We start from the raw sequence: 16708 nt of genomic DNA on the forward strand, positions 1-16708 counted from the left end.
AAGAGAAAAGAGAAAGAAGAGAGAACAGAGAGAGAAGAAATATAGAAAAGAAAGAGAGGAGAGGAGAAAGAGATTACGAGAGAGAGAAGAGGGAGGGGAGAGAGTGAAGAGAGGGAGAAAGAAGAGAGAGGGGGAAGAGAATAAAGAGAGGCGAGAGAAAAGAGAAGAGAGGAAGAAGAGAGAAGAGAACAGAGAGGAGAGAGAGAGAGAGAGCTCCTCCAATTCTCTTGGTTAGCTCATCACACAAGAGAACGAATCCACTTTGAATCCGGTTTCTGCTTCCTGCAGAATTCTGGGCTTTGTAGTTTAGGGAGGAGCCTTTGACAGCCTCACTAAACTACAAACCCCAGAACTCTACAGGAGGATACACTCCAGATTTTTCTTTATTATTATTATTATTATTATTATGGATTTTTTTTAGTGTAAGGAAGTAGTTGTGAGGGTCTCTCCGCTTGCGTCTCTGTCCCTTTTTCCTTCCCGAGAAGAGCGCCTGGATCTGCGTGCCCTCCTTCCCTGGCCCTTCTCCCTTCTCTCTTCTCTCTCTCGGCTTCTTGTTGTGTTTTTCTTTCGGAACGGCGAGCCCGTCTTGTTATGAAATCTTATTTCATCAAGTGAGTGCCTTGGCGAGTTCCAAAGGCCGGGAAGAGAAGGAGGGAGGGAGGGGAGAGCCGGGCTATAAATCCTGGGCGAAAGGAAGAAAGGGAAGAAAGTTGGAAGGGGAAAAGAGCCCGGCAGCCAGAGGCCGGCGCAGTTGAGCCAAAGAGAGAAAGAGAGAGAGAAAGAGAAAGAGAGGAGGGTGGGAAACACACACACACACACACAGAGAGAACGCTCTGGCTGGTTGGCTTCGCTTGCAAGCCCAGCAGGAACAAGCCTCCCCTTTCTCACTCTCTTTCTCTCTCTCTCTCTCTTTCTCCTCCCCAAACTCCCCCTCTTTCTCTCTCTCTCTTCTTCTCTCTCTCTCTGGGAAGGAGGGGCTTCCTGGTCCTCGTCGGAGCCGCGTCACAACCATCCCTTCTTCCCCGGCTCTCACTTCTTCTCCTCTTTGGCAGGACCTTTTTTTTTCCCTTTCCTTCGGGCGGAGCGCGCAAAAAAGGCGAGGTTGTGAAGCGAAGGAGAAAGAAAGGAAGGAAGGAAAGAAAGACAAGAAGGAGGAGGAGAAGAGCGGCCAGAGAAGAGGAGAAGCCCCTCTCGGGGAGGGAAGGGAGGGAAGGAAGGACAAGAGGTGTCACAGGCGTCCAAGGAGTGCTGAGCGGACCCTCGGAGAAGCAGAAGAAGAGGAGGAGGAGAAGGGAGTCGTCAAGTCCCGGAGCTGCGGGTCGCTCTCCGGGGCTGCGGCTGGGTCTATGGTGCCATGTCGTACCCTCCGGGCTATTTGTACCAGCCGTCGGCCTCCCTGGCGCTCTACTCCTGCCCGGCCTACAGCCCCGGCGTCCTCTCCGGGCCCCGCACCGAAGAACTCGGGCGCTCCTCCTCGGGATCGGCCTTCTCGCCTTACGCCGGATCCACCGCCTTCAGCGCGCCCTCGCCCGGAGGGTACGGATCCCACCTCCAGTACGGAGCCGACCCCGCTGCCGCTGCCGCTGCTGCCTTCTCCTCCTACGTGGTGAGTCCGGCGGCCCTACAGGACTCCCAAGGCTCTCCAAGGGTCGCTTTTCCCTCTCCAAGGGTTCCCAAGGCTCTCCAAGGGTTCCCAAGGCTCTCCAAGGGTCGCCTCTCCTTCTCACAGTCTCCCAAGGCTCTTCAAGAGTCGCCTTTCCCTCTCCAAACGCTCCCAGGGTTCTCCAAGGGTCGCTTTTCCCTCTCCAAGGGTCGCCCTTCCCTCTCAGGGGCTCCCAAGGCTCTCCAAGGGTCGCCTTTCCCTCTCCAAGGGCTCCCAAAGCTCTCCAAGAGTCGCTTTTTCCTCTCCAAGGCTTTCCGAGGGTCACCTTTCCCTCTCCAAGGGCCCCCAAGGCTCTCCAAGGGTCGCATTTTCCTTTCAAGGGGCATCCAAGGCTCTCCAAGAGTCGCCCTTCCTTCTCAGGGGCTCCCAAGGCTCTCCAAGGGTCGCTTTTCCCTCTCCAGAGCTTTCCGAGAGTCGCCTTTCTCTCTCCAAGGGCTCCGAAGGCTCTCCAAAGGTCGCCTTTCCCTCTCACAATCTCCAAGGCTCTCCAAGGGTCGCCTTTCCTTCTAAAAGGGCATCCAAGGCTCTCCAAGGGTCGCCTTTCCCTTTCAAGGGGCTCCCAAGGCTCTCCAATGGTCGCTTTTCCCTCTCCAAGTGCTTTCAAGGCTCTCCAAGGGTCGCTTTTCCCTCTCCAAGCGCTTTCAAGGGTCGCTTTCCTTCTAAAAGGGCACCCAGGGCTCTCCAAGGGTCGCCTTTCCCTTTCAAGGGGCTCCCAAGGCTCTCCAAGGGTCGCTTTTCCCTCTCCAAGCGCTTTCAAGGGTCGCCTTTCCTTCTCCAAGAGCTTCGAGGCTCGCCTTTCCCTCTCACAATCTCCCAAAAGAAGGATTCTGTGGCTCAAAAGCACTTTGGGAAGGGACTGGCTTTTGGAGAGAACCCCGGCGCCTACTCTTCACCTCCGCCCAAGGCACTTTCTCCCCTCACAATCCCCCCAAAACAATGATTCTGGGGTTCGGAAGGGGCTTCAGTTTTGAGGGAACACCAGCGCCTTCTCTTCCCCTCCTCCCAAGGCTCTTTCTCCCCCTTTACAATCCCCCAAAGCAAGGATTTGGGGGCTGGGAAGGCACTTTGGGAAAGGGGCTTGCGTTTGGAGCGCCTTCTCTTCTCCCAAGGCGCTTTCCCCTCTCACAATCCCCCAAAGCAAGGATTTGGGGGGCTCGGAAGGCACTTTGGGAAGGAGCTGGCGTTTGGAGGGAACACCAGCGCCTTCTCTTCCCCTATTCCTCTCCCCCAAGGCTCTCAATCCCCCCACAGCAAGGATTCTGGGGCTGGGAAGGCACTTTGGGAACACCATAATCTCTTCCCTCTTCTCTCAGCGACAGGTTGGACCCTCCTGGGGAGAAAGGGGAGCAGCTGAAACCCTGATTCGAACCAGGGAGAGAGAGGGGGAAAAGGGGCTTTTTTGGAGACTTTGGAGAAATCTTTTTCTCCCCGCGTTTCCTCAGGAGTAACGCGTTCCCGTTCCTCCCCTTTCCAGGTTCGGAATCCAAGCCTAAAGCGAAGGAGGAAAGGAATCAATTCCAGTTTGCACTTTTTGGGGTGGGACGAGGAAGACAAAAACATATTTTTCTTTTGTATTTTTGAAGGCTTTCACGGCCGAGTTGTTGTGAGTTTTCCGGAAGCATTCTCTCCTGACGTTTCGCCTGCATCTATGGCAGGCATCCTCAGATTTTGTGAAGTCTGTTAGAAACTAGGAAAAATGGGTTTATATATCTATGGAATAACGTCCAGGGTGGGAGAAAGAAATCTTTTCTGTTTGAATGTTGCAATTGGCCACCTTGATTAGCATTTAATGGCCTTGTAGCTTCAAGGTCTGGCTTTTTCCCCCCTTTTCTATTTAATTTAGACGAAATCAAAGGTAGAAAGGTGGCATCCGAGGGCGGCGGGGTCGAAATCGTCAACCCTTTCTTGGAGGACTCACTTCGCTCCTTTGAACTGGCTTCCTCGCCTTTAAATATATATTTCGGGTTATACAAAAAGGTGCTGCGCTTTCCGCCGCTCTTGACACCCGCGAAAGAAGTGCACACGGCGCGGATTTCATGCCGCATGTCTCCACTTTGCATGCGACTTTGCTTTGAGTTTGAGCAACGCATGAAAGCGGGATGGTGGCGATTTAGTTATGAAGTTCTGCTCTTGGGTGTATGAGTGTCTTTCGAAAGGAATAGACACACACACACACTAATATTATATTATATTTCCATTTGAAATTGTTTGCATCCAAGTCGAGCCCAATCATTGAGATTTCTCTCCGTTTGACTGCCGAAGGAAAAAAAAAAAGAACAGAAAGGAGAAGAGGAGAAGGGAGGAAGAAAAGAGCGCTCTCTGACGCTTTCTATGGCGCTTTAACTTTCCCCTTGCATTGCAAAACCTATTATTATTATTATAGTAGAATTATTATATCATTTTGTTACATTATATTATTATCTTTATTAGTACCCCGCCACCATAGTATAATATAATATTATATCATATTATTATATATTAGTAGTAGTAGTAGTACCCCGCCACCATAGTATAATATTATATTATATCATATTATTATTATTATTATTATTATTATTATTATTATTATCTTTAGTTGTACCCACCACCATAATATATTATATCATATTTATTATTATTATTATTATTATTATTATTATTATATCTTTATTTGTACCCCGTCACCATAGTATAATATTATATCATATCATTATATTATACATTAATATTTTTATTATATTATATTATTTATTATTTTTATTATTTTTATCTTTAGTGCCCCGCCACCATAATATAATATTATATCATATTTATTATTATTATTATTATTTTATCTTTATTTGTACCCCACCACCATACTATATGTTATATCATATTATTATCATATTATATATTATTATTATTATTATTATTATCTTTATTTGTGCCCCACCACCATTATATAATATTATATGATATATTATTATATGATATATTATTTATTTATTTATATTATTTTTATCTTTAATTGTGCCCCGCCACTATTATATTATATTATTATTATGTTATGTATTATTTTATTATTTTTATTATTATTATCTTTAATTGTGCCCCGCCATCATTATATAATATTATATTATTTCATATTATTATATTATATATTATTATTTATTTTTATTATTTTTTATCTTTATTTGTACCCCGCCACCATAATATAATATAATATAATATAATATAATATAATATAATATAATATAATATAATATAATAATTATTGTTATTATATCATCATCATCATTAGCACCTTCCTTACCACTGCCCTCATTCATCTGAGGATGACATACCGGATTTCAAGCCCTCAAGCCTCCCAATTGCTCTCCCTTTACAGCCCTTAAGGAATCCTCGGAGCCAATGTAGATCCTGGCAAACCTTTTTCCACAAGGAAGCAGCTCGAGTTTGGATTTCTCCTTCCGTTTCGCTTCTTTCTCTTCCCATTCCCCGTCCTTCCAACTCGACTGGGTTTCTTCTCCTATTCAAGAGTTAGACAACTTGGTTCCAAAGCGAAAGTTGAGAAGATTCCGGGTTTTCCACCCCCGGTTTTCATTTGAGAATGGGTTTGATTGGTCCCAATCCCGCTTCTCAAATTGAGAAAAATTCAAGAGGATTTTTGTATACAAAGGGCAGGTGGAGGAGTCCCTTTTTGCCAGCTGAATAACAGCAGCAACGAGGAAATGTCTTGAACCCGCGTTCAGACGTTTGGAGGTCGACGCGTGTTTAGCCGGCTTGGGTTCGGCGACACGCGAATCGGCCAGGTCGAGAATGAGAAGAGAAAAAAGAACAGGAATCCTTAGCGGGAAGGAAATCGGGGTTCAAATGGAGGTGGAGAAATTACCTATAGAAATGTATTACTATTTGGTGTGGAGGACATCTAGGTTCTAATGAAGATGTCTTTGGGGTGGAGGAAATTACAGCCCTATAGAGATGTCCTTTGGGTGGAGGAAATTGAGCTCTTATGGAAATGTATTTGGGTGGAGGAAATCGAGAGTCCAGTGGAGATCTTCTTTGGATGGAGGACATCTAGGTTCTGATGGGGAGATCTTTAGGGTGGAAGAAATATGGGTCCTATGGAGATGTCCTTTGGTTGGAGGAAATTTGGTTCCCATAGAAATGTATTAAGGGTGGAGAAAATCTAGGGTCCTTTGGATGGAGGAAATTGGGGTCCCGTGGACATTTATTTGAGGTCCTATGGAGATGTCCTATTCTGGGGTCCTATGGAGGTGTCCATTGGGTGGAGGAAATTTGGTTCCCATAGAAATGTATTAAGTGTGGAGGAAATCTAGGGTCCTTTGGATGGAGGAAATTGGGGTCCTGTGGACATTTGTTTGGGGTAGAGAAAATATAGAGTCCTATGGAGATGCCCCTTGAGTGGAGGAAATTTAGGTTCTAATAGAGATGTATTAAGGGTGGAGGATATTAGGGTCCCATAGAAATGTATTCAGGGTGGAGAAAATCTGGGATCCTATGGCAATGTATTGAGTGGAGGGAATTTTGGGCCTTATGGAGATGTCCCTTGGGTGGAGGAAATCTATGTTTTAATGGAAATTGTTTGAGGTGGAAGAACTTAGGGTCAAAGAAATTGGAGTCCTATGGAAATGTCTTTGGGTTAGAGGAAATATGGATCCTATGGAAATATCCTTTGGGTGGAAGAAATATGGATCTTAGATGTGGAGGAAGTCTAGAGTCCTATGGAGAGGGCTTTGGGGTGGAGAAAATATGGGTCCTATGGAGATATCCTTTGGGTGGAAGAAATATGGATCTTTGGGGTGGAGGAAGTCTAGAGTCCTATGGAGAGGGCTTTGGAGTGGAGGAAATATGGGTCCTATGGGTAGAATAAATATGGGTCTTTGGGGTGGAGGAAGTCTAGAGTCCTATGGAGAGGGCTTTGGGGTGGAGGAAATATGGGTCCTATGGAGAGGTCTTGCTCCATGGTAACATCCTGACGTGCCAATACATATGCTCTCCTCTGGCCTCCTTCCTTCGTCCTCTTCACCTCTCTTTCTCGACCCCTCTGTCTCTAGGGCTCTCCCTACGACCACAGCCCGGGCATGGCGGGCTCCCTGGGCTACCACCCCTACGCGGCCCCCTTGGGCTCCTACCCCTACGGCGACCCGGCCTACCGGAAGAACGCCACACGCGACGCCACCGCCACGCTCAAGGCCTGGCTGAACGAGCACCGCAAGAACCCCTACCCGACCAAGGGCGAGAAGATCATGCTGGCCATCATCACCAAGATGACCCTGACCCAGGTCTCCACCTGGTTCGCCAACGCCCGGAGAAGGCTCAAGAAGGAGAACAAGATGACCTGGACCCCGAGGAACCGAAGCGAAGACGAGGAAGAGGAGGAGAACATCGACCTGGAGAAGAACGACGAGGAGGATGCCCAGAAGGTGGAGGAGAAGGGCGACCCCGAGACCACGGAGATCGGTAAGGAGGGAGGCTGAGAGGGAAGGGAATCTCGGGAGAAGAGCAGAAGGCTCCTTTCTTTGGTCTGCACTTACGGGGAGACATTGACCCGGGCTACCAGAGAGAGGCGAGATGTTTGGGAGGCCCAATTGAAGGAGGCTCATAGGAATGAATGGGAGAGAGAGGAAGTATGGAAGGTAAGAGGGAGTGGAAGCTTGGGAGAAAGTCAAAAGACTCCCTGCTAGGGCCTGAAGCTCCGAGGACAAGATGACCTGGGCCACCAAAGGGAGGCGAGATGTTTGGGAGGCCCAGTTGAAGGAGAGTCATAGGAATGGACGGGAGAGAGAGGAAATGTGGACGGTAAGAGGGAGTGGAAGCTTGGGAGAAGGTCAAAAGACTCCCTGCTTGGGCCTGAACCTCAGAGGATAAGATGATCTGAGCCACCAAAGGGAGGCGAGATGTTTCAGAAAACCAGTTGAAGTAGGCTCGTGGGAAGGATTGGAAAGTAGAGTCGCTTTCCTAGCCTGGGTCAAGGAGAGATGATGTTGGACTGCAAGTCCCAGCAGCCTCTAAGAATGCGGAAGGTGGTAGTCCACAACAGCTGGAGGACTGTACACTTGGAGCTAGGTCAGTGCCATCCTCCCTTGTTTCTGAGGTAAGACCTTAAGCCCAAATAGAGAGGAGAAACTCCGAGATCTGTGAGAAGCATTGACACGGACTTGACCCAGTTGCCTTCAAACTTGAGTTCCTGGACCTCAGGGTCCTTCCACTCAGCTGCATAAAATCCACGCTATATGGCAATATGGACTCAGATATTCCAATTCAAAGCAGATATTGTGGATTATCTACTTTGATGTTCTGAGTGAGGAAGGGACTTCAGGGCCCTTCCCCACAACCATATAACCCAGAATATCAAGGCAGAAATTCCCACAATATCTGCTTTGAGCTGGGTTATATGAGTCCATAGTATTATATATTCCGGTTCAAAGCAGAAAATGCGGGATTTTATTCAGCTGTGTGGAAGGGGCCTCAGATTCCTTCAATTCGGGTTGTCCATATTGGTTGGGACTGGATTCAGTGTCAGACTTGGAGTCCTGATGGGCCAGTGGAGTTGGGCTTGGAGAAGAGTTCTTTGGGTGGAAGAGTTCCTTGGGGAGAGAAATTGCTGTTAAGTCTGGAACATCACTATCTTGTAGCACTTTGGAAGCTGGAGGGGACTATATATATATATATATATATATATATATATATATTCATAGTCGCTTTGGTGGGCGACTTCTTCTTCTCCTGGTCTAGGAAAGCTTGCGGTGCCATTGTGAGATGAATGCAGGTGGACACCATGTGATGGACTCAAGGGAACTGAGAAGGTTGGGAACCTTCCCTGCCAGGGAGTGCAAACAAAAAGGACCGAGATGCCATAAAATGGGGTCAACGTGGGTTAAAATAGGCAGTGCAGGCGCCCCTAAAGACTCCTTGGGAAGGGGAGGAAGAGGGTGAACCTCCAGAACCTCAAAAAATCGGAAAGCTTTCACAGCCCGAAATCACTGGAGTTTTGCGTGTGAAAAAACTGGCGGTCTGCAAGAACGTTTCTCAAAGGACGCCGTGTTTGACCATCCTGTGGGAGACTTCTCTCATGTCCCAGCATGGGAAGCTGGAGCTGACAGATGGGAGCTCGCCCTGCTCTCTTGAGTCAAACCTCTAACCAGCTGGCACTAGGGTTTAACCCTTGTGATTCAAGACGTATATTCCCCCCCCCCCCCGTATCAAGTCGCTTCTGATGTGAGATAATTGGCTGTCTGCAAGGACGTTGCCCAGGGGACGTCCCGATGTATTGCCCTCCTTGTGGGAGGCTTCTCTCATGTCCCCACATGAGGAGCTGGAGTTGATAGAGGGAGCTCATCCCAACTCTCCCTGGATCTTGCTGGCACAAGGGTTTAATCCTTGCTATTCAGTTTTCCGTATCAAGTCGCTTCTGATGTGAGAGAATTGGCCGTCTGCGAGGACGTTGCCCAGGGGACTTTCCGATGTTTTGCCCTCCTTGTGGGAGACTTCTCTCATGTCCCCGCATGAGGAGCTGGAGCTGACAGAGGGAGCTCATCCCAACTCTCCATGGATCCTGCTTTCACAAGATTTTAACCCTGGCGTGAGAGAATTGGCCGTCTGCAAGGACGTTGCCCAGGGGACAACACTGTTTTGCCCTGCTTGTGGGAGGCTTCTCTCAAGTCCCCGCACGAGGAGCTGGAGCTGATAGAGGGAGCTCATCCCAGCTCTCCCTGGATCCTGCTTTCACAAGAGTTTAACCCTGGCGTGAGAGAATTGGCCGTCTGTAAGGACGTTGCCCAGGGGACAACGAAGTTTTGCTCGATGTTTTGCCTTGCTTCTGGGAGGCTTCTCTCAAGTCCCCGCACGAGAAGCTAGAGCTGACAGAGGGAGCTCATCCCAACTCTCTCTGGATCCTACTTTCACAGGAGTTTAACCCTGGTGTGAGAGAACTGGCAGTCTGCAAGGACGTTGCGGGGGGGGGGGGCTTCCCGATATTTTACCTTCCTTGTGAGAGGCTTCTCTCAAGTCCCCGCATGAAGAGCTAGAGCTGACAGAGGGAGCTTATTCCAGCTTTCTGGATCCTGCTTTCACGAGGGTTTAACCCATTGCACCGGGGGAGGGGGTCTTCTTAGATATAGTGATAGAGTCTCTGAGATTGGGAGTGTAGGCCTCATTCCTTCAGTGTTGAAGGAAGGGGCGTCAGAACTGCACAACACGCGCTTTGTGGGTCCTAATTGTTGTTCTCTCCCTTCTTAATTCGCTCTCCAGGTTCGACGGAGCCTAAGGTGTCTATGGGTTTAACCCATTGCACTAGGGGGGGGGGGGGAGCTTCTTAGACATAGTGATAGAGTGGAGAGTCTCTGAGATTGGGAGTGTAGGCTTCATTCCTTCAGTGTTGAAGGAAGGGGCGCCAGAACTGCACAACACGCACTTCGTGGGTCCTAATTGTTGTCCTCTCCCTTCTTAATTCGGCTCTCCAGTTTCGACGGAGCCTAAGGCGTCTATAGGTTTAACTGGGGGGGGGGGGGGGGTTGTGATAGAGATAGTGATAGAGTCTCTGAGATTGTGAGTGTAGGCCTCATTCCTTCAGTGTTGAAGGAAGGGGCGTCAGAACTGCACAACACGCGCTTCGTGGGTCCTAATTCTTGTTCTCTCCCTTCTTAATTCGGCTCTCCAGGTTCGACGGAGCCTAAGGTCTCTATGGGTTTAACCCATTGCATTGGGGGGGGGGGGGGTGATAGAGATAGTGATAAAGTCTCTGAGATTGTGAGTGTAGGCCTCATTCCTTCAGTGTTGAAGGAAGGCGCTTCAGAACTGCTCAACACGCGCTTCGTGGGTCCTAACTGTTGTCCTCTCCCTTCTTAATCCGGCTCTCCAGGTTCGACGGAGCCTAAGAGATTGTGAGTGTAGGCCTCATTCCTTCAGTGTTGAAGAAAGGGGCGTCAGAACGGCACAACACGCGCTTCGTGGGTCCTAACTGTTGTCCTCTCCCTTCTTAATCCGGCTCTCCAGGTTCGACGGAGCCTAAGGCTTCTATTCCGGGCCGAGAGGCGGATTTGGGCGCCTCGAGCGATTCGGACTGCAAGGAGAGCCCCGAGGAGACGCTGCTGCTCAAGCCGGCCTCTCCTCCTCCGCAGCAACACCCTGCGCAACCACCGCCTCCTCCTCCCGCTCGCCTCCTGCTCCACGTCCACCACCCTCAGCTCCTTCAGCACCCGTCCCATCATCACCCCCAGAGCGAGGAGGACTCCCATTCCGTGTACGGACCCCCTTCGTCGGCGGAGCACCACAAAGCGGGCGTCACGTCGGTAATCCAGGCGGCCGCTCCTCCTCCTCCTCCTCCTCTTCCTCCTCCTCCTCAAAGCTCAACGATGAAGCCCAAGCTGTGGTCCTTGGCGGAGATCGCCACGTCGGGGGACAAAAGCAAGGAGGGCGAGGAGGATTCTTCTCCCACGCCGCGCGGGCCCGCTTCCCTCCCCCGGCCCCTTTACTACCCCGCGGGGCCTTTCTACCCCGGCTACACGAACTACGGCGCCTTCGGACACCTCCACGGCAACTCTTCCTCCTCTTCTTCCTCCTCTTCCTCCTCTTCTTCTTCTTCTTCGGCCCCTCCGCCCCCTTTGAACGGATTACACCAGACGCTCTTGAGCCGCGCGGAGGCCTTGGCCAAAGAGACCAAGCTGCTCCGGAGCCAGTCCCACTTCGACCTGAGCAAAGACTCGCCTTACGAACTGAAGAAAGGTATGTCCCAGCTTTAATCCCCCGCCGAGTGGGACGTGGCAGACGGAGACCTTGGGCGGCTTCCGCCCGCAACCAGCCAGGAAAGACTTGGAGGAGGGCGTCTGGTTTTTGTTTTCCCCCTCGTTACAAGCAGTCCCCGAGTTGCGAACAGCCCGGCTTGCGATTACGACTCACAAGTAAGATAACAGGAAGTGTGAGGAAGGGAAATCCACTCCTGGGAGAGTTGTGATCATGGGGGAAAGGGGGCTTCGTGGACGCTTTATCCCCAATCCAAGCTAAATTGCCCCCCAAAACTCCCATCCTCAGAGGGACAGAAGGGGAGGGGGAATCTCCTGAACAGAGGCACAGGCAGCAAAGGAAACACCACAGAGTTCTTACTCCTTATATGGATAGAGATAGATAGATAGATAGATAGATAGATAGATAGATAGATAGATAGATAGATAGATAGATAGATAACTATGGCTAAGGTTATGGCTATAGCTAATGCTATGGTATGGCTATAGCTATGGCTATGGCTATGGCTAAGGCTATGATATGATATGATATGATATGATATGGCTAAGGCTATGGCTATGGCTAAGGCTATGATATGGTTATGACTATGGCTATGGCTATGGCCATGGCTATGGCTATGACTATGGCTAAAGCTATGATATGGCTATGGCTATGGTTATGGCTAAGGTTATGATATGGCTACAGCTATGGCTACGGATATGTGTGTGTGTGTGTAGATATATACATATATATATCCATATATATATACATACATGTATGTATATGTGTGTGTGTATATATGTCTCTGTAGATCTATACACACACACACACATATATATACACAGACATATATATGTATATGTGACACACACACATATATATACATACATACAGATATGTGTATTTATATGTCTGTGTAGATATATATACATACATATACACACACACATATATAAATACACACATGTATATGTGACACACACACATATATATACATACATACAGATATGTGTATTTATATGTCTGTGTAGATATATATACATACATATACACACACACATATATAAATACACACATATGTATAGATGTGTGTGTGTGGATATATATTTATCTATATCTCTGGCTATCTATCTATCTCTATCTCATTATCTGTCTGGAGTTAAAAAGGTCCCTGTTCCGACTTACGTACAAACCCCACCACAAAGCCCTCTTGTTCGTAACTCGGGGACTGCTTGTATTCCCTCTTTTCCCCCAACTTCGGGCACATCTATGCTAATCCAAAAAATGTGAGATTGAGGCCCCATCTGCACAGCGATACTATACAATGCAACCGTGTCAAATGTCAGTGTAGACTGCCCCCCTCCCACATCTACCACTGATCTACACTGTGGAATGAATGTGGTTTGAAGCCCTTTCACCTGAGCCATGGTATCATGGGAATTGTCACTCAACGAGGTCTTCTGGGCCCACACAGCATTGAGTGGGGCCAAAGGGTGTAGATGAACCCCAAAAGGGTGTAGATGAACCCCATTCCAGAGTGGAGATGAACCCCAAATGGGCAACATGGTGCATCTACGCCAGGCATGGGCAAATTTGGGCCCTCCAGGCATTTTGGACTTCAGCTCCCACAATTCCTAACAGCCTCAGGCCCCTTCCTTTTCAACCTTCCTAACCTAACCGGTAGGCTATTAGGAATTGTGAGAGTTGAAGTCCCAAAACACCTGGAGGGCCCAATTTTGCACATGCCTGATCTACACTGTTGAATTAATGCAGTTCAACACCACTTGAACAGCCATGGCTCCATGCCATGGGATACTGGAAAGTGTATTTTGATTGAGGAGGGGGTGGGGGGGGCACTCCTGATTCCATAGAAATTTAGGGTCCTTCCACACAGGCCTATATCCCAAAATATCAAGGCAAAAAATTCCCACATTATCCAAGTGTGGACTCAGATAACCCGGTTCAGAGAAGATATTGTAGGATTTTCTGCCTTGGTATCCTGGGATATAGTGCTGTGTGGAAGGGCCCTTTGTTTATGGTTTCAAAGTGGAGCCAAACTGTGTTAATACTGCAATGTAGATGCAACCTGTGTTAATTCTGCAGTGTAGACGCACCCACCATACCAACAAAGCAGGTTCTGAGATGATGATGATGGTTGTTTATTTAGTTTTGTTTGTTTTTTAAACCAGTTTCACCACACAACATGTATATCCCGGATTTGGATTAACCAGTTCCCACAAAATCTCACATTAATCTGCTTTGAACTGGGATATATAGCAGTGTGGACTCAGGGCTCTTCCGCACAGGCCTATTTTCCGGAATATCGAGGCAGAAAATCCCACAATGCAGTATCTGCTTTGAGCTGGGTTAGCTTAGTCCACACTCAGATAATGTGGGATTTTCTGCCTTGATATTATGGGATGTAGGCCTGTGTGGAAGGGCCCTCAGATAACCCAGGTGAAAGCAGATATTATGGGATATTCCGAGTTTTGTGGCTGTGTGGAAGCGCCTTAAGGCGGGCATGGGCAAACTTTGGCCCTCCTGGTGTTTTGGACTTCAACTCCCACAATTCCTAACAGCCTACCAGCTGTTAGGAATTGTGGGAGTTGAAGTCCAAAACACCAGGAGATATTATGGGATATTCCGAGTTTTGTGGCTGTGTGGAAGCGCCCTAAGGCAGGTATGGACAAACTTTGACCCTCCTGGTGATTTGGACTTCAACTCCCACAATTCCTAACAGCCTGCCGGCTGTTAGGAATTGTGGGAGTTGAAGTCCAAAACACCAGGAGGGCCAAAGTTTGCCCATACCTGTCCTAAGGCCTCTGTCCCACATTTCCACCCAGTGTAGATGTGCCCTTGTTGTCTTTCCTCTCAACCCTTTTCCAACTTATTTTTTTATCTCTGTTGTTATTGTTGTTGTTGTTTTTAATTTATTCGCAATCGATGCAAATTTTGTGTTTTTTATGTTAATTTTTTTTTTTTGGCCCCTGAAAGAAAAAGGCAAAATGGAATGTCAACAAGTCTCCCCTTTCTTTCTCTCTCTCTTATTTTATGTTTACCTTTTCTTGGTTTTGGGGAAAATTTGGAAGGATCCAAGTCTTTAAAAAAAAAGAGTAAAAATTTGGGGAAAGAGGCGGAAGCTGTTTGTAATGAAACCTGGACATTCTGTTGTATATTTAATGTAGCTCCTCTCTCTCTCCTTTCATTGATTTTTTGTATTTAAATCAAGGTCACGCTATTATTGCCATTCTCATGAAAGTAAATTATGAAACCCGAAACCACCTGTACAGCCCATCCATGTCGGTTTTTTGGCTAATATAAATATGAATATATTATATATACATTTCTGTGTCTTTTCCCAAAATTGTTTCATAGTTTTAAATATATATATATATATATATATAAAATTATAAATATATATATATCTACGAGTTTAAATTAAATTTTTATGCCTCTTGAATTGCTGGTAGTAGCATTTATATTCTTGGCCTGCGGTGAAGCCATTTTCGGTGGTTTGTTTTGATTTGTTTTTTGGGGAGGAGGGGGAAGGGAATGTAATTGGTTGCTGTGAGTTTTCCGGCCTGTGGCATTCTCTCCTGACGTTTCGCCCACATCTATGGCAGGCATTCTCAGAGGTTGAGTGCTCACTGTTGCACGTTTTTGGTCAAAAGATATTTAATTGCTTGTGCTTCTTCTATTTTTATCAGTTTTTATACTAATTTATGCTATACTTTTGATACTAATTAAATAAATAAAAACACCGGGGGGGGGGGGGGGGCTTCCACACAGCCCTATATCTCACAATATCAAGGCAGAAAATCCCACATTATCTGACTGTGGACTCAGTCAGAAGGCAGTTCAAAGCAAGTATTGTGGGATTTTCTGCCTTGATATTCTGGAATTTGGGTCTGTGTGGAAGCCCCCCCCCCCCCCCCCGGTGTTTTTATTTATTTATTTTGTATCAAAAGTATAAATTAGTATAAAAAACTGATAAAAATAGAAGAAGCACAAGCAGCTAAATATCTTTTGACCAAAAAATGTGCAACAGTGACCCGCATGGTCTGTAGCCTCCAACAATTCTTCCTCTGTGCATGAGGCAGGGCATTGTGGACAAGCAGGTATTGTGGGATTTTCTGCCTTGATATTCTGGAATTTGGGGCTGTGTAGAAGCCCCTCCTCCATGTTTTTATTTATTTATTTTGTATCAAAAGTATAGCATAAATTAGTATAAAAACTGATAAAAATAGAGTAAGCAAAAGCAACTAAATATCTTTCGACCAAAAAACGTGCAACAGTGACCCGCATGGTCTGTAGCCTCCAACAATTCTTCCCCTGCGCATGAGGCAGGGCATTGTGGACAAGCACACAGATGCGGAGTTGTCTGTTCTGCTCCAGAGTCACACAAGGTGTGGGATTCTTTTAGGTCATGCCATTTTGCCAGGTTGTCTTTTGATCTGCCCACTCCACTTCTGAGTCTGTTCCGGGACTTCCAAGTTGCCCATTCTGGATTTGGGAGGCCATTCAATTGGGATTTCCTGGTTTAGTTGCCCAGAGGGATATTCTTGCTGTTGCAAGAAAGTAAATAACTGAGGTTTATATATCTGTGGAATGTCCAGGGTGGGAGAAAGAACTCTTATCTGCTTGAGGTACAGTGTGCACGTTAATTGGCCCCCTTGATTAGCATTTAATGGCCTTGCAGCTTCAAAGCCCGGCTGGTTGCTGCATGGGAGAATATAATCGTTTTCGAAGGCTTGTTGTGAGCTTTCCTGGCTGTATGACCATGTTCCAGAAGCTTTCTCTCCTGACATCTTTCGCCCACATCTATATGGCAAGCATATAGGATCTAAGGATGCCTGCCATAGATGTGGGAGAAACGTCAGGAGAAAATGCTTCTGGAACATAGCCATATAGCCCGGAAAACTCACAGTAACCCATATAATCACTTGATTATTATTCTAACTGCAGATCCTTTTGGCAAAGGCTGGCATTTGTGTATTTATTTTATTCAGATCCAATTAAATATATGGGGAAAGTCATGTTAGTGAGGCAAAACTAAAGGAGAGAAAAATAATAGAGAAATATTATATATATATATATATATATATAGTATTTTAGTTAATATAAATAAAATGAATAATATAAATAATATAAATAAAATCAATATTTGTATTTAATATAAATAAAAATTAATATTTTAATTTAATATAAATAAAAATATATTTATTTAAAGCCATCCTATTCAATCCCAAATTCGCTATAAAAAATATTTTGAAAATATCTTTTCAAAATATTTTGCTTCTTCTTTTCGGACTAAATTTAAAAATTGAAAGTTTTTGGAGAAGA

General features: G+C 46.6%; 1 protein-coding gene across 1 annotated transcript; it reads left to right on the top strand.

The window, feature by feature from the left end:
• The first annotated feature begins 542 nt into the window (after positions 1-542).
• IRX5 (iroquois homeobox 5) lies at positions 543-11654 on the top strand. The gene is made up of 3 exons (XM_067471119.1): positions 543-1606; positions 6700-7105; positions 10640-11654. The coding sequence occupies exons 1-3, from the start codon at positions 1355-1357 to the stop codon at positions 11383-11385; spliced, it is 1404 nt and encodes a 467-aa protein (XP_067327220.1). The 5' UTR covers positions 543-1354; the 3' UTR covers positions 11386-11654.
• Positions 11655-16708: the final 5054 nt, after the last annotated feature.

This window comes from Anolis sagrei, chromosome 8, assembly GCF_037176765.1.
Source record: "Anolis sagrei isolate rAnoSag1 chromosome 8, rAnoSag1.mat, whole genome shotgun sequence".
Taxonomy (NCBI): domain Eukaryota; kingdom Metazoa; phylum Chordata; class Lepidosauria; order Squamata; family Dactyloidae; genus Anolis; species Anolis sagrei.

What these genes read in the sequence shown, in the direction of transcription:
- IRX5 (XM_067471119.1), top strand. Translation starts at nt 1,355, where the DNA reads ATGTCGTACCCTCCGGGCTATTTGTACCAGCCGTCGGCCTCCCTGGCG. An exon ending in CTGCCTTCTCCTCCTACGTG is followed by an intron (nt 1,607 to 6,699) that starts GTGAGTCCGGCG and finishes CTCTGTCTCTAG; the next exon opens with GGCTCTCCCTACGACCACAG. An exon ending in CCCCGAGACCACGGAGATCG is followed by an intron (nt 7,106 to 10,639) that starts GTAAGGAGGGAG and finishes CCGGCTCTCCAG; the next exon opens with GTTCGACGGAGCCTAAGGCT.